At 42.8% G+C, this 25,360-nt stretch overlaps 1 protein-coding gene across 11 annotated transcripts in view; it reads right to left on the bottom strand.

The window, feature by feature from the left end:
• The window catches only part of C4H16orf70 (chromosome 4 C16orf70 homolog), a 1,667,531-nt gene that overhangs the window by 1,499,994 nt on the left and 142,177 nt on the right, over positions 1–25,360 (bottom strand). For all 11 annotated transcript variants that reach the window (XR_004539236.1, XR_004539235.1, XM_033942210.1 and 8 more), the window contains one exon: positions 17,516–17,598. Coding sequence is in view for 9 of the 11 variants with exons in the window: in XM_033942210.1 (XP_033798101.1) it covers positions 17,516–17,598 (83 nt within the window). In the remaining 2 variants the exon portion in view is untranslated. The remainder of the gene's footprint in view (positions 1–17,515; positions 17,599–25,360) is intronic.

Below are 25,360 nucleotides of genomic sequence, written 5' to 3'. Positions count from 1 at the left end.
ATGCTTGTCACCCAACAATTCAGTTTGAAATGCAAAGTAGTCTACAGGAAATTACAATTTTGGATGTAAAAATTACTCAGGTTAATGGAGGTTTTTAACATCGATCTTTACTAAATCTTCAGATCGGAATACGCTATTGTGATATACAAGCATGCATCCAAGCACATTGAAAAACAACTTACCAGTATCTCAGTTTTTCCGATACAGAAGAGTATGTCATTCTACAGAGGAATATGTTAATCAAGCTAAATCTATGAAAGCTAAATATGAAGAGCGGTGCTATCCTAGGACTGTGATTTCAAAGGTTTATAAATGGACTAGATTCAGTTCCCGGAATCAACTGTTACAATATAAGACCAAAACAGAGGACACAAATTCAATTGCATGTGTGATGCGATTCTCTATAATTTTACAATTGTGAAAAAAAATTAAAAATCTGTGGCCTATGTTACAAACTAAGAACAACTGTCAGACTTAGGAATGTAAAATAGCTTTTTCCCGTAACAGGAACCTTAAAGACCTTCTATGCCCTTCTGATGTATGGTCTAGTACTGAAGGGATGAGGGTGGGTTTATTTTGCTGCAGACAATGTACAGCTTGTTCTTTTATCATTGAAGGTGACAAGGTATAGGTGTGGTGTATGCTATAATTTGTCCGTGTGACCTATGTTACATAGGTCACACTGCACACAGTTTGAAGACCCGGTTGTTTGAGCCACTCGTTGGCGAAACAACAGACTTGTTGGAAGGTAGAAATGCTTTTCTTCACTACAACATTGTGAATCTTATGAGGACGCTATAGCAGAATGATCGGCATGCTGTGTTGGAGCGACATCATGATGTGAAGATAAATTTAACACTGTTTCTTGCTCTTTTTCCCTATTTTCCTGTGCACAGTGGTGGGAGGATATCCCATTTTGAAAACTGCACTTTGATATTTGTCGAGTTTTTTTTGCATATGATACATACGTTAAACAGCTGGAAACCCAGTAGATTACTGTCTAAATATTAAACGAGATTGAGGCTTTTTCTCCACTTTAAGTAAATGTTTTTTCAGTGGGTGTCTCCATCACTTGGCTAATAATATTTTTTATATTTTGTGAGTTAAATTTTGTTATAAAATTTATTTTTTCTTGAGAGATGTTTAAATAGCTATATAGGGCTCCTTTTACTAAGCTGTATTAGGGCATTAACGTGCAGAATAGCGTGTGCTACATTGCCCTGCGCACTAGACCTTAACGCCAGCATTGAGTTGGCATTAGTTCTAGCCATGTAGCGCGCAGTAATATCCTGCATGCGCTAAAAATGCTAGAGCACCTTAGTAAAAGGAGCCCATAATATAAATGCGCATGAGTCGAGTCTCTTTCATTTGAAAGGAAATTCTGCAATGAAAGGGCATAGGATGAAGTTAAGAGGTGATAGGCTCCAGAGTAATCTAAGGAAATACTTTTTTACAGAAAGGGTGGTAGATGCATGGAACAGTCTCCCAGAAAAGGTGGTGGAGACAGAGACTATGTCTGAATTCAAAAGGGCGTGGGATAGGCACATGGGATCTCTCGGAGAGAGAAAGCAAAAATGGTTACTGTGGATGGGCAGACTAGATGGGCCATTTGGCTTTTATCTGCCATCATGTTTCTATGTTTCTATGATGTAGTGGCCTCCTCCTCCCCTACAGCCACTCCCAAACCTCCGGGCCTTTTAGAATCAAAAAGGAGTTGGGGTAAAATGTGTTGTGGCAAATGTTCATTAAGGAATAGGTGTAGAGTGAAGTAAATAATAATAATAATTTTATTTTTATATACTGCCAAAGCCATGAAAGTTCGAGGCGGTTTACAATAAGAGGCACTGGACAAACAGCGAAGTAGTTACAATACAAAGTGATCGAAGAAGTTACAATGCCTTTGGTTACATAAAGTCCCAATGTGGGGATATTGAGTACATGTGAATAAGAGTTCAGGAGAAGGCTTAAGAGTTTTTGGTTACGAATCGGTTAAACAGGTTGGTTTTAACTTGTTTTCTGAAGTTAAGATAGGATGAGGAGTGCTTGATGATGATGCCTAGCCAGCCATTTTGTTGACCTGCTTGGAAGGTTAATGTTCTGTCAAGGAATCTTTTGTATCGGCAGGTTTTTATTATAGAGTGGCTGAACATATGAATTCTGCGTGAAGGCCTGGTGGAGCTATCCAATTTAAAATGGGAGACCAGGTATAGGAGGCCATACCGAGAATAGATTTGAAACAAATGGATGCCTTCTGGAAGGTACTGTATAAACACTGATGAACAGTGAAAGACATCATTCAAGAAAAAAACTTGGTTGATCCTGTTTCTGAGATGGCAGGAATCTAACTTACAGGCTCTACATCCCTGTTAGATCCCACCATCTCTTTATAATTATATCGAAGCAACAGGAAAAGAGCCACCTTACAGACTCTACACCCATGTTAGATTCCCCCGTAAAACATGAATAAGCAGATTCAGCCCAAAACATTCTAGGTGGGGCAAAAGATTGAAAGACATGATGAAATTCCTGTAGATGTTGAGAAGGAAGTTATCCACCCAAAGAAGACAATTTCTGAACAAGATGATCTGTTCACCATAGAATTTTGGTACAAACGACATCCTATAGTACGCCGGTCACACCCTGGTGGCACTGAAGCATAGACTCTTGTTGGGGTAGATTTTTATTTTTTAAAAGTCAAAGTCAACTCTACCCCCAGTGACTGTTGTTTTATACATAGTCAAATACTTCCCAGTTCTTATGAAGAGTCTATTTGAGAAGTTCTTTAGGAGGCTGATCATAATCTAAGGCCTCTAAGTATTCAGCACTGTAAGCAAAATTAGCTTCAGCATGAATCCCTCATGAAGGAAGTAAAACAACTGAGAGAGGAGTGGCAAGATTGAGAAGCATCCATGAGAATGAGAGGTACATCGATGAAATGGTTCATTAGCTATAAAAGATTTCCAGTAGTGAGGAAGAAGAGTCTGTGCTGAGGGAAGACAGTTGGACTCAGATTAGGGAACACTGCAAGACTGGTACTGTGACTACACCCGCCCTTGAACTGAAGAACCGGTATGCTGTCCTGGAAGAGGAAGAGATGAGAGCATCCCAAGGAGTGGAAGGAACAAAGCCTGAAATCCCAAAAAGTACTGGATCCCTTACCACTAGGAGGCGTATGGTAGTGGTAGTTTGAAATTCCCTTTTGAGGGGTACAGAAGCAGACCAGATATGATGTCACGAGAGCTATGCTGTCTGCCTGGTGCCAAAATGCAAGATGTTACGGAGAGCTTGAAGAGACTCATCAAGCCTGATGACTACTATCCAATGCTGCTCATCCACGTTGACACTAACGATACTGTCAGGTACCCCTGCGAATGTGTCAAAAGTGACTTTGTGACTCTGGGAGAGAAGATAAAGGAGTCAGGTGTGCAGGTGGTATTTTCGTCCATCCTCCTTGTCGAGAAAAAAGGCCAGGGCAGAGAAGCTCGCATCCTGGAGATGAATGATGTCGTCGAGAGCGTTTTGGCTTCCTGGACCATGGATTGCTGAGCAGGGATGGTGTGCATCTATCAAAGAACAGAAGAAGTGTCTTCGTCAGAAGGCTGGTTTTAAACTAGAAGTGATGGGGCAGGGTGATCAAAGCTCCCAGGTGAGTATAAGCCCCCAGGTAAGTAAATCACTGAATACGGATGGGAAAAGGGGGCAATGTCTGGAAAGCAGTATATACTAATGCTCGAAGTATGGGAAATAAGATTCCAGATCTAGAAGCTGTGATGGCAAAAGAGGAGTCAGATATAGTAGCGATCACAGAGACATTGTTCACAGAGAACAATGACTGGGATGTAGTTATACCAGGCTATAATCTGTTCAGGAAAGACAGAGTAGGAAGAAAAGGAGGAGGAGTAGCGTTATATGTTAAAGATCATATTAACCACCCAGCGAATTCAACAAAATCCAGATAAGTGGTTTTCTATAATCACGCAATATAATGCTTGTACAAGTTGTGCATGGCTAGGCCAGGGACAGTGAAGACAATGATGGCTCTGAGAGTACCTTGGTTTGGTGACATCACTAAATCCACGGGTATTAGGTCTGAGAGCTTCACGATAAAATTTGTTATTTTATGAATAGCTGTGATAATAAGTACTATTTGTTTTAAGAGTCAACACAGATTTACAAGAGTTTTCTCCCCATTAGTTAGTTTCAAAGATCATATTAAAGGCACACAATTGCAGAATCAAGCCACACAATTGCAGAATCTGCAGAGCAAGGAAGAGACACTGCGGATCAATTTGGAAAGAGGGAACGGTGAATATATTTACATTGGTGTGATATACAGGCCTCCTTCACAGACGGAAGAAGTAGATAGAGATTTAATAGTAGATATTCAGAATATATCTAAAAAAAAGGGTAGTCTTGCGGTGATTTTAACATACCGGGTGTTGATTGGGCTATCCCTATTGCGGAGTCTTCTAGAAGCAGGGAGATTCTGGATTCTCTACAAGGAAAACTGTTCCAGAAGTTAGTGAAGTAAAGGGTGCTTTGTTTACCTCATTGGAATAACTACAAGACGGCATTGTATCTTCCAAAACAGACAATATTTGTTTATTGTTAGTATAAACACTTACAAAATTACAGCAGCAAAGGCATAGCAGAAAAATGTATTGTCAGTTCAGAATATGCAATGGAGAGAAGAACTTGCACCCACATGCTTAGCAGGGGGCTAGCAGTTCCCCATAGCATAAGTAAGTGAATCTCTCTGGCCCTATCTGTGATGCACATGTTTTTTATACAGAGAAATCATTCCTTTGTTCCAAAAAGTACATCTCCGAATTCTGGTCATGTGACCCCCCTATTGGTACAAAAAAAATGTATACCTAACTATTCCTCCTCTCAATCCACGCCTCTCTCACTCCCCCCCTCCCTCCCCCAACGAGAGGGGCCCGGGCAGTCCAGAAACAGAGGGCACTTCATGAACTTCTTCTTCTTACATGTCTGGAATCCTTATCACTTTGCTGAGGCTGATTTATGGTTCAGGATGGTGTCCTTGTATGCTGAAAGTTGAAACAAAGATGCAAGGGTGACCTTCCAGCAGCCCAGCTGCATCTGATTCCCATAGGCAAATGTCCAGCATGTTCTTTTAAAAGTTCTGTCTTGGTATCAGTCGCCAACGTCTTCTGCAGAGGATGTTGCTCATTATAAATGGTTTATGGCTTTCCAGGGTGCCTTGCATCTGTGAAGTCATACAGCACTGATAACAGCTCAGCAGAGCCTTAGAGAAGTATCCTCCCAGCAGGGAATGGAGACAAAAACTTTGTAGCAGAGGTCAGCTGGGTTAGCATTTCAAAGGATACATATGTTCACAGATAGCAAAGTACAGGCTGTTCCATCTGGTTAGCTTGTAAAGGAAGGCTGTGGGAAAATATGTGTTAAAATGTCTGTAGTGTCCAGCATACACAAGTGAGGCCTGTATGTCCAGTTTATTCATCTGTATGTCCAGGTTATCCATGTCATTAGTAATGGAACCCACATGGGATGGGGGTCATACTGGACTTAGTGCTTACAAACGGGTAAAGTGTTTCTAATGTTACAGTGGGTGATCATCTGGCTTCCAATGATCACTGCATGGTACAGTTTAATATTAAGATGGGTATAGAGAGGGCTCATTCAAAAGCAAAGGTTCTAGACTTTAAAAAAACTAACTTTATTCGGATGAGGGTTTATGTCAAGGAATTATTGTCTGGATGGGAACATCTGGAAGGAGTGGCAATGCGGTGGGCAAAACTGAAAGGAGCGATTGTAAGGTTGACAAACCTTTTGGTGAGGCAAGTAAGTAAAAGTAAGAGGAAAAGAAGGCCGATTTGGTTCTCAAAAGTAGTAGCTGAGAAGGTAAGGAATAAGGCAGAAGCAAGTCGGGAGGCAGGCGAAGAGGAGCTGACAGAGGAGAAAAGGAGGAAGAAGGAAGGAATCGGAGAAGCAGGGCAGGCGAGAGTGAGGGACAGAGGCGAGAGCTAGCTCCGCCCACCCCTCTGACGTCAGCCAGGCACCGATCCGAAGCTCCCCCTTAAAAGGGGAGGAGCCAACGGCGCCCAGCTGTTCGGCGCGCGGCGAAGGCGAGCGGTAAAGGCGCTCGCCTTAGTGAGAGCGCCTTTGCGAAGGGCCTTGCAAGGGACGAGTATCTACTATCAAGAACACCGAGGAGGACTGAACGGTAAGGAAGCGACAAACACAGAAGGTAAGGAAGAGACAGACGCCAAGGGAACAAACCCACACATACAATCAAGGTGAGGTAGAGCGGAGACAGCACACACAAAAGAGACAGCAAGGCAAGCAACATAAGGAAGCAGCAGGCAAGGGACACAAGCACACACGAGGGAAGCAAGAAATGGAAGCCCAAGGAAGTCAGAAGGTGAGCTTTCCGGTCTTCTGTATCGGCTGCAATATGTATGACTACCTCCCTTCGGGGATCCAGGCATACATTTGCAATCGATGCATGGAGATGGATAGCTTGAAATGTCAGGTAAGACTATTGGAAGGAACAGTGATGGAACTCGAAGACAGAATCCGAGCACAGGAGAAGATTCTAGTGGAGTACAGCCCAAACGACGAGGTCAAGAAACTAGAAATGTTCATAGAGGAAGCTCATCAGCACCACGTAGAGATCCCAGGGCTGGAAAACTGTACTCAGGAAACCCATATGAGGAGAGAAGACACCCATGCAAACACAGAAGAAACCGAAGACGAGGTAGGAGACAACCCCACACCAGGAGGAATAGTGAGAGCACAGGAAGACATCGCCCCACCCAAAGAACAGGAAACAATTTCAAGAGTATCATTGGAGGAAGAAGACTGGCCCTACTCCAAGGACGTGGACCTACGCCCCCCAAGGAACTCCCGAATAAAGAAGATGGGGATCATCGTAGGCGACTCCATTATACGACATGTGGACAGCCACACCGCAGGAGGAAGAGAGGACAGAGTCGTCACCTGTCTGCCTGGAGCAAGAGTGAAGGATGTGACCAACAGGATCTCCAGGATCATAGATGGCGCAGGGGGAGAGGACACCGCTGTGCTTATCCACGTGGGAACAAATGATGTGAGCGGGCGGAAGTATGACAGGGAAGAGCTGAAGGGCCAGCTCCGCTCACTCGGAAGACAACTGAAGATCAGGGAGGTGAAGGTGGCCTTCTCTGAGATCCTCCCAGTACCAAGAGCGGATGGAAAGAGACAAGGGGAATTGCAAGTAATCAACGCCTGGATGAGACGATGGTGCAAAGAAGAAGGCTTCGACTTCGTGCGCAACTGGACGGCGTTCTGGGGAAAAAGCAAGTACTAGAGAAGGGATGGACTACACCTCAACAAGGAAGGAGCAAGAGTTTTGGCAGGCAACATGAAGAAGGCAATCGAGAAGGCTTTAAACTGAAAGATAGGGGAAAGCCGACAGTCGACCACCGGTCGATGGCACGGATAGCAGGATGCCCCGACGAAGAAGCCAAGGACTACTACTCCTACACAAGAGAAGACGACCTCACAGCCAATAAGGGAGAAAAAGCAGGAAGGGACAACTCAGACACAGGAGGGGACGACCACACAGCAAACAAGGGTGATAACACAGGAGCAGTAAAGGATACCGTAATTGAAACTATAGGGACGGCCAAGAGTAGAAGGTCCAAAAAGGTAATACGAAGGGAACTTAGATGTATGTATACAAATGCTAGAAGTCTAGGTAACAAAATGGGGGAACTAGAGACAATAGCAAGACATGACATATGGGATATCATTGGCATAACAGAAACATGGTGGAATGAAGAAAACAAATGGGACACAGTACTACAGGGATACAAACTGTATAGAAGAGATCGAGTAGGGCAGAAAGGTGGAGGTATTGCTCTATATGTTAAGGAGGGAATAGATTCTGTTGAAATGGTTACAACAGAAATGAAAGAGAAGCTTGAGTCACTCTGGATCAAAATTCCTGGTCAATATGGCGCAGATACGAAAATTGGCCTTTACTATCGTCCCCCAGGACAGGCGGAGGAAACTGACTCAGAAATGATGGAGGAAATCAAACAAGAATACAAGACAGGCAATGTAATTATATTGGGAGACTTCAATTTCCCAGGGATAGACTGGAAACTAGCAACCTCCAACTGCGGCAAGGAGGCCAAGTTCCTGGAGGTGCTAGGGGATTGCTTCCTGGAACAAATGGTAAAAGAGCCGACAAGAGGCAACGCCACCTTGGACTTGGTCCTAAATGGCCTCACGGGACCGATAACAGAAGTGGAAGTCATGGTTCCACTGGGAACGAGTGATCACAATGTAATCAACTTTAAACTTGACATCGGGAAAGGGAAACATGCCAAAACCTTAACCATCACCTTAAACTTTAAAAAGGGTAAATACGATCGCATGAGAGCCATGGTAGAAAAACGACTCGAGAAGATGGTGGACAAACTTGAAACGGTAGATCAGGCATGGTCCCTACTGAAAAATACTATCACAGAAGCACAAGATCTCTACATTCCGAGTATTTCCAAAGATCGGAGAACAAAGAGCAAAAGAGAACCGGCATGGCTTACCATACAGGTGAAGGAAGCCATAAAAGAAAAGAAGGACTCTTTCAAAAAATGGAAATGCATAAAGACAACCGAAGCTTGGAACAAACATAAAGATGATCAGAAGAAATGTCACAAGGCGGTGAGGGATGCCAAACAGGAATATGAGGAAAAAATAGCCCAGGAGGCCAAAAACTTCAAGCCCTTCTTTAGATACGTGAAAGGGAAAAAACCTGCAAAAGAGGCAGTGGGACTCCTGGACGACCAGGGAAGAAAAGGGTACATCAAGGAAGATAAACAAATCGCAGACAAACTAAATTCCTTCTTTGCGTCCGTCTTTACGAAGGAGGACACCTCAACAATACCTGAAGCGGAGAAAGTGTTTGCAGGAGAAATAGAAGACAGCCTCACCACAGTTGAAGTGGACTTAGACCAGATATACTATCAGATCGACAAACTTAAAAGTGATAAATCCCCTGGACCGGATGGAATTCACCCGAGAGTCTTAAAGGAATTGAAGGTTGAAATCGGAGAGTTATTGCAAAAACTTGCAAACCTGACAATCAGAACTGGACAGATACCGGACGACTGGAGGATAGCGAACGTCATGCCAATTTTCAAAAAAGGAACGAGAGGGGAACCGGGCAACTATAGGCCTGTGAGTCTTACGTCGGTCCCCGGCAAGATGGTTGAAGCACTGATCAAGGATAGCATAGTCTGGCACTTGGACGCACACGACTTGATGAAACCCAGTCAACATGGATTCAGGAAAGGGAAATCATGTTTGACGAATTTACTCCAATTTTTTGAGACCGTGAACAAGCAAATTGATAGTGGGAAGCCGGTGGACATAATATACTTGGACTTCCAGAAAGCGTTCGACAAAGTTCCACACGAAAGACTTCTCAGGAAACTACAAAGCCATGGCATAGAGGGAGATATACAAAGATGGATAGGCAAATGGCTGGAAAACCGAAAGCAGAGAGTGGGCATAAATGGGAAGTTCTCCGACTGGGAGAAAGTGACTAGTGGTGTACCCCAGGGCTCGGTACTTGGGCCGATCCTTTTTAATATTTATATCAATGACCTGGAGGAAGGAACATCCAGTGAGATCATCAAGTTTGCAGACGATACAAAACTATGCCGGGCAATCAGATCGCAGGAGGATAGAGAGGAACTCCAGAGCGACTTGTGTCGGTTAGAAACATGGGCGGAGAAATGGCAGATGAAGTTCAATGTGGAGAAATGCAAGGTAATAAGAATTAGGCAATAAGAATAAGGAATACGAGTATACAATGTCAGGTGCAACTCTGGGGAAGAGTGAACAAGAAAAGGACCTGGGTGTACTGATAGATAGGACCCTGAAGCCGTCGGCACAATGCGCGGCAGCGGCAAAGAAGGCAAATAGAATGTTGGGCATGATAAAGAAAGGAATCTCGAGTAGATCGGAGAAAGTTATAATGCCGCTTTATAGGGCAATGGTCAGACCACACTTGGAATACTGCGTCCAACATTGGTCTCCCTACCTAAAGAAGGATATAAAACTGCTGGAGAGGGTGCAGAGACGAGCAACAAAACTGGTGAAGGGTATGGAGAAACTGGAATACGAGGATAGACTTATAACACTAGGATTGTTCTCCCTTGAGAAAAGGAGACTGCGTGGGGATATGATCGAGACCTTCAAAATACTGAAAGGAATCGACAAAATAGAGCAGAGAAGATTATTTACATTGTCCAATTTGACACGGACTAGAGGACATGTAATGAAGCTAAGGGGGGACAGGTTCAGGACTAATGTCAGGAGGTTCTGCTTCACTCAGAGAGTGGTTGACGCCTGGAATGCCCTCCCAGAGGAGATTATTGCGGAATCGACCGTCCTAGGCTTCAAGAGCAAACTAGATGCATATCTCCTTAAGAGAGGCATATAAAGATATGGTGGAATATAAATTACGCCAGGTGTACACCTGGCAGGGCCTCCGCGTGTGCGGATCGCCGGACTTGATGGACCGAAGGTCTGATCCAGAGATGGCAGTTCTTATGTTCTTATGTTAAGAGGCTAGCTTTCATAAACTACAAAAGATCGCAGAAAGAGGAAGATGGGCAAAAATATATGGAAAAGTTGAGAGAGGCTGGTCATGTAGTCAGGAAAGCAAAGATGCAAATAGAAGAAAAATAGCTGACAGTAAAACGGGGAGACATTTTTTTAGACATATTAGTGATTGGAAGAAGTGCAAAAGTGGCATTGTGAGACTCAAAGGTGAAACCGAATTGCTTGACAAATATTTATGTTCTGTGTTCATGGCTGAAGCGCCAGGAGAGGGACCGCAGAAGACAAGCGTGAATAGAGATGGAGGAGTAATAGACCCCAATCGATTTTCATAGGGTTGTGCTTGTGAAGAGCTAGCTAAAATAAAGGTAGACAAAGCAATGGTGTACATCCTAGGGTGCAGAAGGAACTTAGGGAAGTTCTAGTAGCTCCAGTGACTGACCTTTTCAACGAGTTTCTAGAGTCAGGAGTGGTACCGGAGGACTGGAGAAGGGCGGATGTGTTCCCTCTCCACAAAAGTGGAATTAAGGAAAAAGTTGGGAATTACAGGCCAGTAAGTCTGATTTCTGTGGTAAGCAAATTATTGGAAACAGAGAATACTCAAGTTTCTGGAATCTTCATAGTTTCATAGTTTATTAAACATTTGATAAAATGTTTCTCCTGGAATACAAAGCGCTGTACATTTAAAATTTTAAATATAAATAAGGAACAGACAACAAATAATAAACATAGACTTTCCAAGACAGACATACTTGGTTGGGGTTGCGACATGAAAACATTAGGAAAAGAGAGGAACTACAATTTATTAAGAAAGAGCACATAAAAGGGAGGTACAGTGGGGAAAATATGATAGGTTAAGCGATAATAAAGTGGATTACAGGACCGGAGGCAACATGAATTCACTAGAGGTTGGTCTTGTCAAACAAATCTGATCAATTTCTTTGACTGGATAAAGGATGTGCGTTAGATGTGGTGTATTTAGATTTTAGCAAAGCTTATGACAGTATTCCATACAGACATCTAATAAATAAACTGAGTGCCCTCGGGATGGGTACCAAAGTGGCGAGCTGGGTCAAGAACTGGTTGATTAGAAGGCAACAGAGGGTAGTGATCGATGGAATCACTCTGAGGAAAGGGATGCTACCAGTGGTGTGCCTAAGGTTCTGTTCTTGGGCCTGTTCTTTTTAACATTTTTATAAACGATATTGCTGAAGGGTTGTCAGGTAAGATTTGCCTCTTTGTGGATGAAACCAAAATCTGTAATAGAGTAGACACGCTGAATGGTGTGAATAACTTAAAGAAAGACGTGGTGAAGCTTGAATCATGGTCTGAAATTTGGAAGCTAAAATTTAATGCTAAAAAATGCAAGGTCATGCATTTGGGCTGTAAAAACCTGAGGGAATGGTACAGTTTAGGGGGTGAAGAACTTATGTACACAACAAAAAAGCATGATTTGGGTGTGTGATGATCTTAAGGTGGCCAAACAGGTTGAAAAGGTAACAGCGAAAGCTAGAAGGATGCTATGGTTGTCCAGTAGAAAAAAGGAGGAATTGATGCCCCTGTATAAGACTTTGGTGAAACCTCATTTAGAATATTGTATACAATTCTGGAGACCGCACCTTCAAAAAGATATAAAAAGGACAGAGTTGGTTGAGAGGAAGGCTACTAAAATGGTATGTGGTCTTCATCCTAATGCGTATAGAAACAGACTTAAAAGATCTCAATCTGTATACTTTGAAGGAGAGATACGATAGAGACGTTTAAATATCTACGTAATGTAAATGTGCATGAGTTGAGTCTCTTTCATTTGAAATGAAACTCTGCAATGAGAGGGCATAAGATGAAGTTAAGAGGTGATAGGCTCCAGAGTAATCTAAGGAAATACTTTTTTACAGAAAGTGTGGTAGATGCATGGAACAGTCTCCCAGAAGAGGTGGTGGAGACAGAGACATTGTCTGAATTTAAAAGATCTTGGGATAGGCACGTGGGATCTCTCAGAGAGAGAAAGCGATAATGGTAACTGCGGATGAGCATACTAGGTGGGCCCTTTGGCCTTTATCTGTCACTACAATCATTCTCAACAGAACTAAGTACTCTAATCTCAAATATTCTGGGAAAAATAGAATGGATGTTGCAGTCAAAATTGAAACTGAACCCTGAGAAAACTAAGATCTTTCTTGCTAGCCTCAACGACAAACTCAGGAAATCCTCCATTCAACTCAATGGTCAATATTTCAAGATAGCAAGTCACATCAAAATCTTGGGAATTACTCTAGACTGACACATAACGTTAGAGAAACACACTGACCAACTGACTGAAAACTACTTCGATATTTTATGGAAACTAAGAATCACAAAAAAAATTTTTTGACATAGAGTCCTTTAGGATACTAGTTCAATCCACCATCCTATCTAACTTAGACTATTGTAATATCACATACCTAGGGTCAACCAAGAAAATATTGCTAAGACCTCGCCTGGTTAAAAATACAGCTGTTCGTCTGATCTTTGGATTAAAAAAGTTTGATCATGTAAGCCCTTTTTACATGCAACTTCATTGTCTACCTTTTGAAACTAGAGTTATTTTTAAATTCGGCTGCATTTGTTATAAAGCACTCTTTGGGCTACTACCATCATACTTATCCACCCAACTGAAATTATTCTCATCAAATAAGAACACAAGAAACTCAGGTATGTTTATGTACCCCGCTCTGAAGCCTGTTGTTCTAAAAGTTTTTTAGACAAAACTCTGGCTTTTCAAGCAGGGAAAATGAACTCTTGGCTGTGTCCTCTAACTGCCCAATCCCAATCTTACCTTGAGTTCAGAAAATCGATAAAAACCTATTTCTTTGGTAAATTTAAGCAATTATTTTACATTATATTACATTGTACTGCATCATATTGTATTTCATTGTATTGTATTCTACTGAATTCTACTGTATTTTGTGTCTTTGCTGATATGTCTCAGTTCTCTTGCTGTGAATCGCCCGGAACTGTTGATTGGGTGGTATATAAGAAAATTAATTATTATTATCATGTTTCTATGTTTGACTAGTAGCTTCCTGCCCAACTACCTAATAAATTTAGTAAAAGAAAGCCTTTCTGTAGTAGATGTAGCCATGTATGGAGACTTTTCCAAAGGAGTGTCATAAGCCTCCGTTGTAGACTCAGACAAGTGCTCAGCTGAATCAGACTGGAAGTCAGAGTCATATGAAGACCTTGGGGAAGAAAAGCATCGAGAAAATCGATGCTTGCTCCAAGTCCGGTATCGGTCTGAAGACGAGGAAGAGGTATGATGTAAAGCTGTTTTTCTCATTGAAGAATGTGAGGGAGCGATGTTTCGTTTTCGAAGCATGCGAAGAGGAACGATGCTTATTGGATTGGGAATGTCGAAATGAAGAGGAGAAAGACGATGTCTCAATAAACTGGATCACTGCCTCGATGAAGAAACTGGACAGACAGTGAGATGATCGATACCTGGGCGTAGAAAGTCAATGTCGCTTCGGAGAACTAGTTGCCGTACCATAGGACCTGGTAGCCATGTGCTTAGGCTAGATCGGTACCAAGGGAGTCGATGCTGGGATAAGCAGTTTAATGCATCACCCGAATCCCTTCGGAAGCACATTGAGTTGTTCCCAAGTTTCAAGTTTATTGGTTTTTGATATCCCGATCATAAAATAAATATCTGACCGGTTAACAATAAAAATAAAATTTTTTTAAAATAAGAGTAAAAACTAGTTATGGGGGTGTAGAAATATATTGGTAAAACATATTAGACATATACAGACAGACGTGACTGTGGGGTTAAAAGAAGAAGGAGGGAAAAAGTTACATAAGATAAAAAGAAATGGGATAGAGGGGAGGAATGAACATAAGGACAAGGGTGCTTGGTGTGAGTGGTATCCTCAAGAAAAATTGGAATGAGAAAAGCAAGAAGTAGGATTTTTGGTGGCAAGAAGTAGGACTGTTGGTATAAGGTAATAAGTAAGTGGTTAAAAGAGATTAGGATTTATTAAAGGCATCTTGAAATAGAAAAGTTTTAAGATTAGTTTTGAATTTGGCTAAATGGGTTTCATCCCGTAAGAATTGAGGGAGAGAATTCCATAGCGTAGGTGCTGTTACGGCAAAATTAGTCTTTCTAGTATAGTATGATTCTTTTAGTGAAGGGACGAAGAGGAGTTTTTGGTCTGTAGATCGCAGAGCACGGGGAGAACTTTGAGGGATTAACAATTTATCTAAGAATAGAGGCAGGTGAGAGGATTTAATTTTGAAGGAGAGTAGTAGAATTTTATAGGTTATACGGTGTGTAACTGGGAGCCAATGAGCCTCCCTAAGGAGCGGAGTAACGTGTTCGAATTTACCTATTTTGTGGATGAGTTTAATGGCGGTGAAAGTGCTGGCACCTCTGGCTTGAAAAGTGCTGGCACCTCTGGCTTGTCCGCCGGTTGGTGCCACGGCTTGCCCCGAAGAGGGTGACGTTGATGAGGATGCACACTTCGAGGTTGAGGCAAGCCGGAAAATTGGTTGTTGCTGCTTGGTAGGCACCAAGATACTCAATGTAAGAGTGACCTGCGACACCGGTTGGGAAGCTGGCGGCTTCTGAGCTGGCGTACCAGATGGAGCAATGTCTCTTGACGTTGGTGTTGATGTCTTTGACAACGAAGGTTGCAAGGTCTGATCGGTCCATGCCGGTCCCGAACAATTTTTCCTGTTGAACATTCCAGCTGTTTATCACATGTTTCTGTAGGATTCCACCCGGTGATGTGACCCAAGGCACTGGAAGCACCAACTGTGAAGGTTGGTGAGAGAAATTGGCCTTTGGCACTTGCAGCACTTTTTTGAAGCCTGTTGACAGCTTGGAATAGACGGATATACTGCATCAGCCAAATCGAACTCAATGGCAGATGGAAAAATGAAGTCCTCGGCAGACGAAGCCCCCGAAGAAAGAAGAGGGACAAAATGTCCCTCCCTTTTTGTTAAAAATACACTTAAAAATAAATTGAAGTTTAGAAAAAAATGGGAAGGCAAATTGGCAAAAAACTAAACAACGTTCAGAGACATGACTTCTTAGCTCTGCGGAAAACAAAGAACTGAGGAGCCACGAGCCTGCGTTGGGCAGGAAGGCACTCGCACATGTGCGGTGCGGGCAGTTCACAAACTTTCTTAAGTTCTTAAAGTGGCAATGCATTTTTAAAGCTGTCTGTACCGGGACTCCGTGGATGATGTCACCCACGTGGACAGAGCCTTCTGAATGACCAAATTCAGCTCCTGCAAAGACTCCAAGAGAGGATCTGGCAAAGCCGCAGACTTAAATGCAGAACTGCGTAGAACAGTCTCCCGGAAGAGGTAGTGGCAACAGAGACTGTGTCTGAATTCAAGAGGGTCTGGAATAGGCACGTGGGATCTCTCAGAAAGAGAAAGAGATAATGGTTACTGTGGATGGGCAGACTAGATGGGCCATTTGGCCTTTATCTGCCGTCTTGTTTCTATGTCTCTATCAACCCCTGTTTCCAAAGTCCCCAAAGATCCTAAGATCCAGCATATAGTCCCGGGTCCCCTGTCATGGGAATCTCTCCACTAGAAAGCAGAGGATGACGTGCCCAAAGAAACAATGCCACTGAGAAGCACGTCCGATGCAGAGCAGGACTGTGCAGGGGAAAAATAACTGCTCTGAAACGTATTCCACAGACGTTTCATAAATTCTGCAAGGGCCTCTGGACCCTGGGGCATAGAGTCACCCTCTGATGACTTTACCTTGCGCTTCCTGGGCTGCGGAAGGGCCGCAGTGCTACATATGGAACTATCAGCCTACCAATCCCTGAAAACACAGAAAGACTATATGCTGGATCTTAGGATCTTTGGGGACTTTGGAAACAGGGGTTGACTAAGCATTTTAATACCTGCTTAGTTAAGCTTTGTGCTGCCACCCCTCCTGGCCGTGCCTCGTGGCACATGGCAAAAGGACGCTCTTAGGGCATTAAATGTGCACAATCCTGACAATAATTCACAAGAGGAGAGCCCAAGGACTCCATTTCAAAAAGATTTCAGGCAAAAATTACAGTTTTGAAAGTGCAGGGAGCTTTAAAAAAAAAGATAACTAAAAATGCAAGATGGCCATCACTAAGAAATTTGTGCCAAAATGGCAAAGTCCAAAAACGATGATTTTAGGGTTTTTTAGGTGGGGAGGTGAGGGGGGGGATTCAGGAACTCAATAAACAGCAAAATTCAGAACCGCACTCAGACTGTGACCTGTGTTGGAAATATGCTGCATCCTGCATCAGCTCTCTTAAAGTAGCTAGATAAGAAGAAATTGCTGCCTCATGCTGCGAATGTTTCCTTGACACAGATCTTTGGGATGCCAGTCAGACATAGTGCCTCACAATGCCTCCACCCCCATGGAACAACAGACACATGGAGGCGAAAACGCAGCCACTGCCCTGCGAAACACCACTGAGCCCACAAAGGATACCTAACAGCCTGCACTCAAAAAGCTGCTTTATGGAGGGTGAGAAAAAAAAGCGGAGACAGTTCCTACCTAGCTCCAAATAAATCAATGCAGGCTGGCTAAAAGATATCTGTCAGCTGTAGACCCAAGTCTGTTTTTTCTCTAGGCAGGCAGAGCTGAAGAAACACTCCAAGCACAAAGAAACCCTGAAAAAAGGATAAAAATACTGAATAAAATTAGAAAAAAGGGAGAGAACAGAAACACTCCTTCAGGTATGCATGCAGAAGGGAAAAACTGTAAGTGGAGCTAGATCTCCCAGTGAAGTGGAGGAGAGTTACAGAGAAAATCCAGAGTGGATTTCTTCTGCATATGACATGGTGGTCATTGGGATATAGCCCACTTGTCTAGAATGTCTCACCTATTGCACTGGAAATGACATACTATTCTCTTAGCCTTATATAATCCACTCACCTGTTCACTGTAAAGAATCTGGACATTTTTGATGGTGCGACAATGTTTCTGAAGAATTGCTACTGCTTGAGCCAATGGCATGCCTGTAACAAAAGAAATTCAACATCAGAGGCTATGATTTATTGACTTTCCACTGGTCAAAATTACTTTTGTGATAATAGGAAATGAATAACTTTTTTAACTGACAAAGTACTTGAAGTTACCCAAAATGTAAGGTTCATAGACAACGGCGCGAAAGACAAAGGCGCGTGCCAACAACTGAGCGCAAGACGGAGGCGCGCGCCGAAGAAAATTACAGTTTTTAGGGGCTCTGACGGGGGTTTTGTTGGGGAACCCCCCCACTTTACTTAGTAGACATCGTGCCGGCGTTATGGGGGGGTTTGGGGGGTTGTAACCCTCCACATTTTACTGTAAACTTAACTTTTCCCCTAAAAACACCCCCCACAACGCCCCCACAACGCGGCGCGATGTCTATTAAGTAAAGTGGGGGGTTCCCCCCCCATACCCCCTTGTCGGAGCCCTAAAAACAGTAATTTTGAGCAGCGCTCAATTGTCTGGGCGCGCCTTTGTCCCGGCGCGCTTTTGACCTGACACCAAAATGTAAGCACCCTTACAATCACCCTAGAAATGAATCTATATAAACTTTAACCTCAGTAGCATAGGAAAAGGGCTTGGGTCCATCCAATTTGGACTAAGGTCTACCCAGATGCAGCACATACAGGTGCTCAAAACCTGACCTTCCCCCTCTCTCCTGCAGGCAGGCCCACTTCCCATCACTCTTTTGCAGCCTTTTGAGTTTGATGACAAGGGTATCAGCTATAAAAGCAAAGTGAAACTATGGGTTACCATTTTCCTATGTGTGCACGGTTCTGCTACTACAGATACTCTGCCTGTCATGCCCTCTCTGATGTAAACTTCCTGGCAGAGAAGGTGGGGTCACACACAAGAAAATGGTCCTGTGTGTTTCCACTTTGCTTTTACAGCTGATACCACTGCCACCAAACTCAAAAGGCTTTAAAAAGGTTGATGCTGCATGGCATCACCTTCTTATTTAGGGATGCCTACCAGACCCAAGAATGAATAAGAACCGCTTTTCAGAAGTGGCATCCCCCCTACTGTTATCTCCACCCCCTCACACCTCCCTTTTTAATTTTTTTTTTATTTCGATGTACTTTCCCACCTTCCTATCCTCAGATCCCTAACATGTTAGTGTGTACTTGTCTTGTCTTTCATATTTTAACCATGAAATGTTCCCCTTTTTCTTTTTTTATTTTCAACTATATTTTTTCTCTTAAATTTAGTATTCTAAACCGTTTAGATATACTTTGACAGACAGTATGGAAAAATTATGTTCTTACCTGTTAATGTTCTTTCCTTTAGACACAGCAGATGAATCCAGAGACCAATGGGATAGCACACATCTACCAGCAGGTGGAGATAGAGAAACTGATTAACAGGTGGTACCTATTGGCTGGCACACCTCCTGCATCTTCAGTATTGCTTCTTGCCCAAGCATCCGTAACCATCAATATGCTTAGCATGTAAAAAACTTCTTTCCCATAACAAATTTCAAAAGGTAATAATACAGAATACAACTATCAAGAATAACAGACTTCGAAAGTTGCAAAAGAAAAAATCGACAGTCAATATCCAGAAAGGGTGGGGCTCTGGATTCATCTGCTGCGTCTAAAGGAAAGAAAATTAACAGGTAAGAACATAATTTTTCCTTCCTTAGCAACAGCAGCAGATGAATCCAGAGACCAATGGGATGTAGCAAAGCAATCCTCAATCTGGGAGGGAAGCAAATGCCGCCTCCGCAACAACCGAAGCACTAAACGCTGCCTCCACATGCACCCCCACATCCAACCGGTAATGCTGAGATAAAGTATTCTTGGAAGACCAAGTAGCCGCATGACAAAACTCCTTGAAGGAAAAAACCTGTGGACTATGTCCAAGTAGCTGCCATTGCTCTGGCTGAATAGTCATGAAGTTCTTCCGCCAAGTAAGCATAAAGAATGTCCTCCTGGACCCTTCAAGCATGGAGGCTTTGGACGCTGCCATACGTTTGTCGCATCCCTTGAAAAAGAGGTGATCTAAATGACTAAAAGTCGTTAGAAACCTACAGATTGCGGAGAATGCTACACACTTTTAAAAAATGCAGTGATGAAAAGCTCGCCTCCCCATTCCTCCTCCCAGGAAGAAGGAAGGAAAAGTGAGAGCGGCATAAAAGAAAGGATGAATGCTGCTTCGTTCTCAACTTAGGAAAATAAGCACACGCCTTATGCGCTGTCAGGACCTGCTATGTGAAGAACACACCTGGAGCCATCCAAATATTTACCTCCACCCGGCCATGGGAACTGTCAAGCAAAGTCCGTCTCATGGAGAAATCCCACTACCACTGTGGCGCTGCTGCTAGAGTATGAAAACAAGCGCGCATCTATAACACGCGGGAAGGCACTAGTTCTGTCAACGGAGCTCTATCCATACACCTGAAGCCCTTTACTGAATAAACTTCATACAAATGTAAATTTACTTGTCAGTCACTAAACCATTTCCACAACTCTACAAAATATAGCGTTTGATTAAAAAACATATTCCTTCTGTAGACTCACACCGAACCCGCAGCTCCACCACAACCAGAAACCAGAAAAGAAGTCCAAATAAAACATATACTCACAACTTTGTTGATAGTGCCATGAGATGCTGGTTGCTCAGCACTATGAGGGCAGAATTGTTTAATAGTCACTGTGGTCTCTCTCTCTTTTTTTTTTTTTTTTTTTTACAGTGAAGGGAAAGAAGAAAAATCGAGACCCAGTCAGATCTTCTATCATTGGAGGGAAGGTGAAGCAGGGACTTGGGGGGGGGGCCCAGATGTAACCCCTAAAGCCGGCACCGTTCAGCCAGACACCCCTATCTCACTGAAGAGAAACCTCAACAGGAGAAATAGAATGGCAGTCTCACTGAAGAGAAACCTCAACAGGTGAAACTAATTTTCCAGTCAAAGCCAGAATTCAGGAGCTGGTTGAATAGCGACCATCACCTGCTGGGAGATACAGCATACTGAAGATGCAGGAGATGTGCCAGCCAATAGGACCACCTGTTAATCAGTTTCTCTATCTCCACCTGCTGGTAGATGTGTGCTATCCCATTGGTCTCTGGATTCATCTGCTGCTGTTGCTAAGGAAATCAAGTATAGAATAAACTTGGTAGGGCACAGAGAAAGAGACAAACAGACCTCACACACACACTAGATCCTTCATAGCAGGAGGCAGACAGAGAGAGAGGTAGAGTTGGGGGAGATGCTATCTGGTAAGGGGAAATAGAAAAAAAACAGAGAAGAGATGTTGGATGGCAAAGGGAGTGAAGGAAGAGCTAATGGAATACTGCGGAATAAGATATAAGGGAATGGCTGGGCCTGGGTATGGGAAAGACATGAAAAGCTGTAGGTATGTACAGTGAAAAAAGGAGTTTGAAAACTGAATAGTAAGAATGCATGGAATCTGAATGGATTGAGATGCAGAAAAACAGAAGAAAGCTGAAAGAGAAAGATGAGTATCCAAGATTGAAGTAGGGGATGAAGTGAAGAAGATAGAGAGAACAGAACAAACAGAAAGAGAGCTAAGAATGGAGAGCAGTAACCAGAGACTAGGGCCTATACCATTGTTTCTCAACTTCTTCAAGGCAAGTACCCCTTAAGCCTAACAAATACCAACCGAGTACCCCCGCCCAAGCTCTGTCCCAGACTCTACCCCATAAAAATACTACTAATTGTAATGCAATTTCTTCCATCCATTTTTCATATACACACAATATACCGTATTTTTCGCTCCATAAGATGGACCTACCTCTAGAGGAGGAAAACCAAGAAAAAAAAATTCTGAACCAAATGGTGTTCCCTGTACCCTGTCCCCCCTCTGGTGGTCTAGTGGTAGCTGGGACAGACTCTGGTGGTCTAGTGGTAGACCGGGACAGAGTACAGGGCATATCTAGTGGTGGGCTCATCTAATGGTAGGAAGCCCCAAGCCAGCCCCAAACCAGCCAGCCAGCCAGCCCCAAGCCAGCCAGCCATCTCCAGGCCAACCAGCCATCCCTAGGCCAGCCAGCCCCAGGCAAGCCCCCCCCATCCTTTTTTTTATTCTGCCCAGCAGCTCCAGCTGGCTGCCTTCCCTCCCTGCCACGGCACCTACTTTGCAGATGGTGCTCGCAGCCTTCGCTCTTCTGGGCTCCTCATTTCCCGGCCAGCGGCAAAACAAATCAACAGCGCAGACGTCAAGAGAAAACTTTACGCTCTCTCGCTCGGCCCCACGCTGCTTTCTGAATGGCTGCCATAAGTTCTCTACTGGTAAATTGTTCCACAATATTGGAACTAAGTAATAATAATAATAACAACTTTATTCTTATATACCGCCAGACCTTAACAGTTCTAGGCGGTTTACAACAAAGGAGAGCCATAAAAAAACTTAAGTTAGAAATCTATCAAATAATTGTGTCTTTACTGATTTTCTAAAAGAATAATAACATTAAAACACCTGGAATAATTTTACCAAACCAATCATTCATTTTGGCTGCCTGAAAAGCAAGAGTTCTATCAAGAAATCTCTTCTTTTTTTTTTTTAACTTTCTTTATTGATATTTTGAACTTTATAATGTATACAATTGAAAAATCAGAAAAACTATATGAAAATACATTATTAACATCAGAATTATTACATTAAACAATTTTTAATCCCTTCTTAACCTAATTATAAACAGTAATCTGAAATAATAAAACGCTAGCCGCGCATGCGCACTTAACTGCGTGCTTCCGTTTTCCCTGATCTGAGATGTAGGTCCGTGGCCTTGCAGGAGTGCGCATGTGCGAGTCCCCAGCCTTACTTGGCCAGCCAGAATGCGGATGTGGCGGCCACACAAATCGGAAAGTGCTGGACAGACAAATTGGAAAGCGATGGCCTCCCTGCTCTCGCACACCTCCATCAACGAAAAGCGGCACTACCGGCTGAAATTTATTTTAAAGTTTAAAGCCACTGCGGCGGCTCCTCTGATGAGACGCACCTGCGTCGGAGAAGGTCTCCGATGCGGGGATCGGGAAAACTACACCTTTCAAGCCCAACCAGGACTCCAGGATGCGCGGAGCAGCGGCTGCCGGGAGGAGGGCTTTGAGGCAGGCGGCTGTTGGCGGAGGGCAGACGCAGGGCCAGGATGGAGAGCAGCTGCAGGCCACGGTGTTGGTGGTTTCAGGCCCGAGCGGCGGCTGACAGGAGGAGTCGGTTTCGGCCGTGCGCGCCGGTGCGGAGCAGCAGTAGCCAGGAGGAGTCGGTTTCAGGCACACGGTAGTGCAGAGCGGCGGCTGCCAGGAGGAGGCCTTCACAGAGCGGCACTGTTGGCACCTGCCTTGGCCCTCCTTCAAGGCAGCACAGCTAAAGCACTCAGGTATTACATAGGACAGGGGGGGAAAAAAGGAAGGGAGGCCTACTGCTGGACAGGGAGAGCATGAAAAGGTGCTGATGGACAGGGGGGGGAAAAAAGGTAGGGAGTCCTACTGCTGGACAGGTGGAGCAGGAAAGAGGTGATGATGGACAGGGGGGAGGTAAAACAAAGGGAGAAGGGCTGCTGCTGGATAAGGGGAGCAGTGAAAGAGGGGTGGTTGTGGACACAGGGGAAGTAAAAGAAAGGGAGAATGGACAGGGGGAGCACGCAAGGGGTGGTGGTGGACAGCCAAAAGAAAGACAGAAAGAAAGAAAGACAAATACAGAAAGCGGCTGAGACAGAGAGAGAAAGAAATAAAGACAGACACACACACATATATTCTAGCACCCGTTAATATAACGGGCTATAAAACTAGTGATGTATATTATACTATCAATATTATAAAAACGAAAAAAAATAAATTTATTCTTCCAAATAAATATTCCAGCCCCCACCCTCCAACCCACCCTGGATGTGCAAAGGAATCTAACATAAAGAAAAAAGAATCACTTTAATTATAATGTGGCAAAATTAGTTAATGGACCCCAAACCCTATTAAAGGCTTTGATAAACCCTAAACGTTCTGCCATAATCTTTTCATATTTATATGTTGCACATACAGTTGCCCACCAAAAACTAAAATTAATCCTATCATGATGTTTCCAATTAGATGTGATTATTTTTATCCAAAGTGGGTTTAACATGAAGAATCGTTCTAGAAATTATTGCTTCATATGTCAAAGGAATAGAAGATTGAAGAATATTGTTAATTTGCCCCCAAATCGACTTCCAAAAGCCAAGTATCAAAAAAACAAAAGATGATCCAAAGTCCCTATATCAATATGACAATGCCAACATCTATTAGATTTAGAACTATCTACTTTGTTTAACCAAACTGGGGTCCAAAAAATCCTATGTAATAAAAACAACCATGTTTGTCTCATAGATGCTGAAATTGTACATTTTAATCTCCAAGTCCAAATTCGTGGCCAACGAGAAACAGAAATATACTGTTTTATCTCGATACTCCAAATGTCTCTAAGACTATTTTTTGGTTTTTTATTTAAAAATCCAGAAATCAATTTATACCACTGGGCAGCCTGATGTCCTATTAAATCTGTTTGGTAGCAAAGGATTTGCAAGCTGAAATAAGTTTTTAAATTTTTCCATTCAGGGAACCCCGTCTGAATAGCCTGCTTCAACTGTAAGCACCTATATTGTTGAGTCTTCGAAATACCAAATGAATGCTGCAGTTGTGAAAACTCAAGCAGATTACCATTAGAAATAAGATTATCTAATGTCCTAATATTTGCCTGCATCCAATTCTTCCAAGCGATCCCAGTACCGCCTATTTGAATCTTGGAGTTTAACCATAAGGACTGTAAAGTAGAATTCATTATTGGAACCTCTGTTAATTTATCAATAAATTTAATTGTTTTCCAAGTATCTAATAAAATTATGGTGTCCTTAGCATATTTAGGAAATCTGATACTTAATACATGTGGAAGTCTTATAGGGGACACCAATTTCCGTTCCAAATATAACCAATCCGGTTGATGATCTATAAGCTCAGGGAGGATCCAATACATACCTTGACGCAATATATAGGCTTGATGGTATCTATAAAAGTTTGGAAAATTTACCCCACCCTCTACAATTGGTTTTTGCAACGATACTAAAGCAATTCTTGGTTTTTTCCCAAGCCAAACAAATTTTGTCAGAATATTATTTAATTTTTGTAAAAGGACTCTTGAAAATAAACTGGTAACATACTCATTTGGTAACAAACTATAGGTAAAATCATCATCTTTACTGTTTGAATTCTCCCCCACCAGGATAAATGCAAAGGATTCCATTGCTCACACAATTCTGTAACCTTTAGTAATAAGGATTTTTCATTTACCTTCATTGTTTCTTCCAACGTACTTTTTATCCAAATTCCTAAATATTTTATTCCATCTTTCTTCCAACTAAACTGAAACGAATAAAATATTTTATGGTAGTATATACAAATAGACGAACTCTAAATGTAGGCTTGTTGGAATAATTCAAAGAGAAATGGGAAACAAGGTAAGCTGGAGACATACCAAAGAATGATTTAAAACAGATACAAGCAAATTTAAATAAGACTCTTGCCCCCATCGGCAACCAGTGTAATTTTTGGTAATAGGGGCTAATGCGCTCCCATTTTTTCTACCCAAAAATCAATCGCACTGCAGTATTTTGCACCACTCGTAATTTTTTAAAGATTTTCTTATAGGCGCCCAAGCAAATTATATTACAGTAGTCAAGGATACTTAATACAGATGACTGAACTAACAGGCGGAACAATACTTCATCAAAATATTTCTTAATGGTTCAGAGTTTTCATAGGATCGA

The sequence above is a fragment of the Geotrypetes seraphini genome, chromosome 4, assembly GCF_902459505.1.
Source record: "Geotrypetes seraphini chromosome 4, aGeoSer1.1, whole genome shotgun sequence".
Lineage (NCBI taxonomy): Eukaryota > Metazoa > Chordata > Amphibia > Gymnophiona > Dermophiidae > Geotrypetes > Geotrypetes seraphini.
This window is presented reverse-complemented; position numbering and strand designations above follow the sequence as displayed.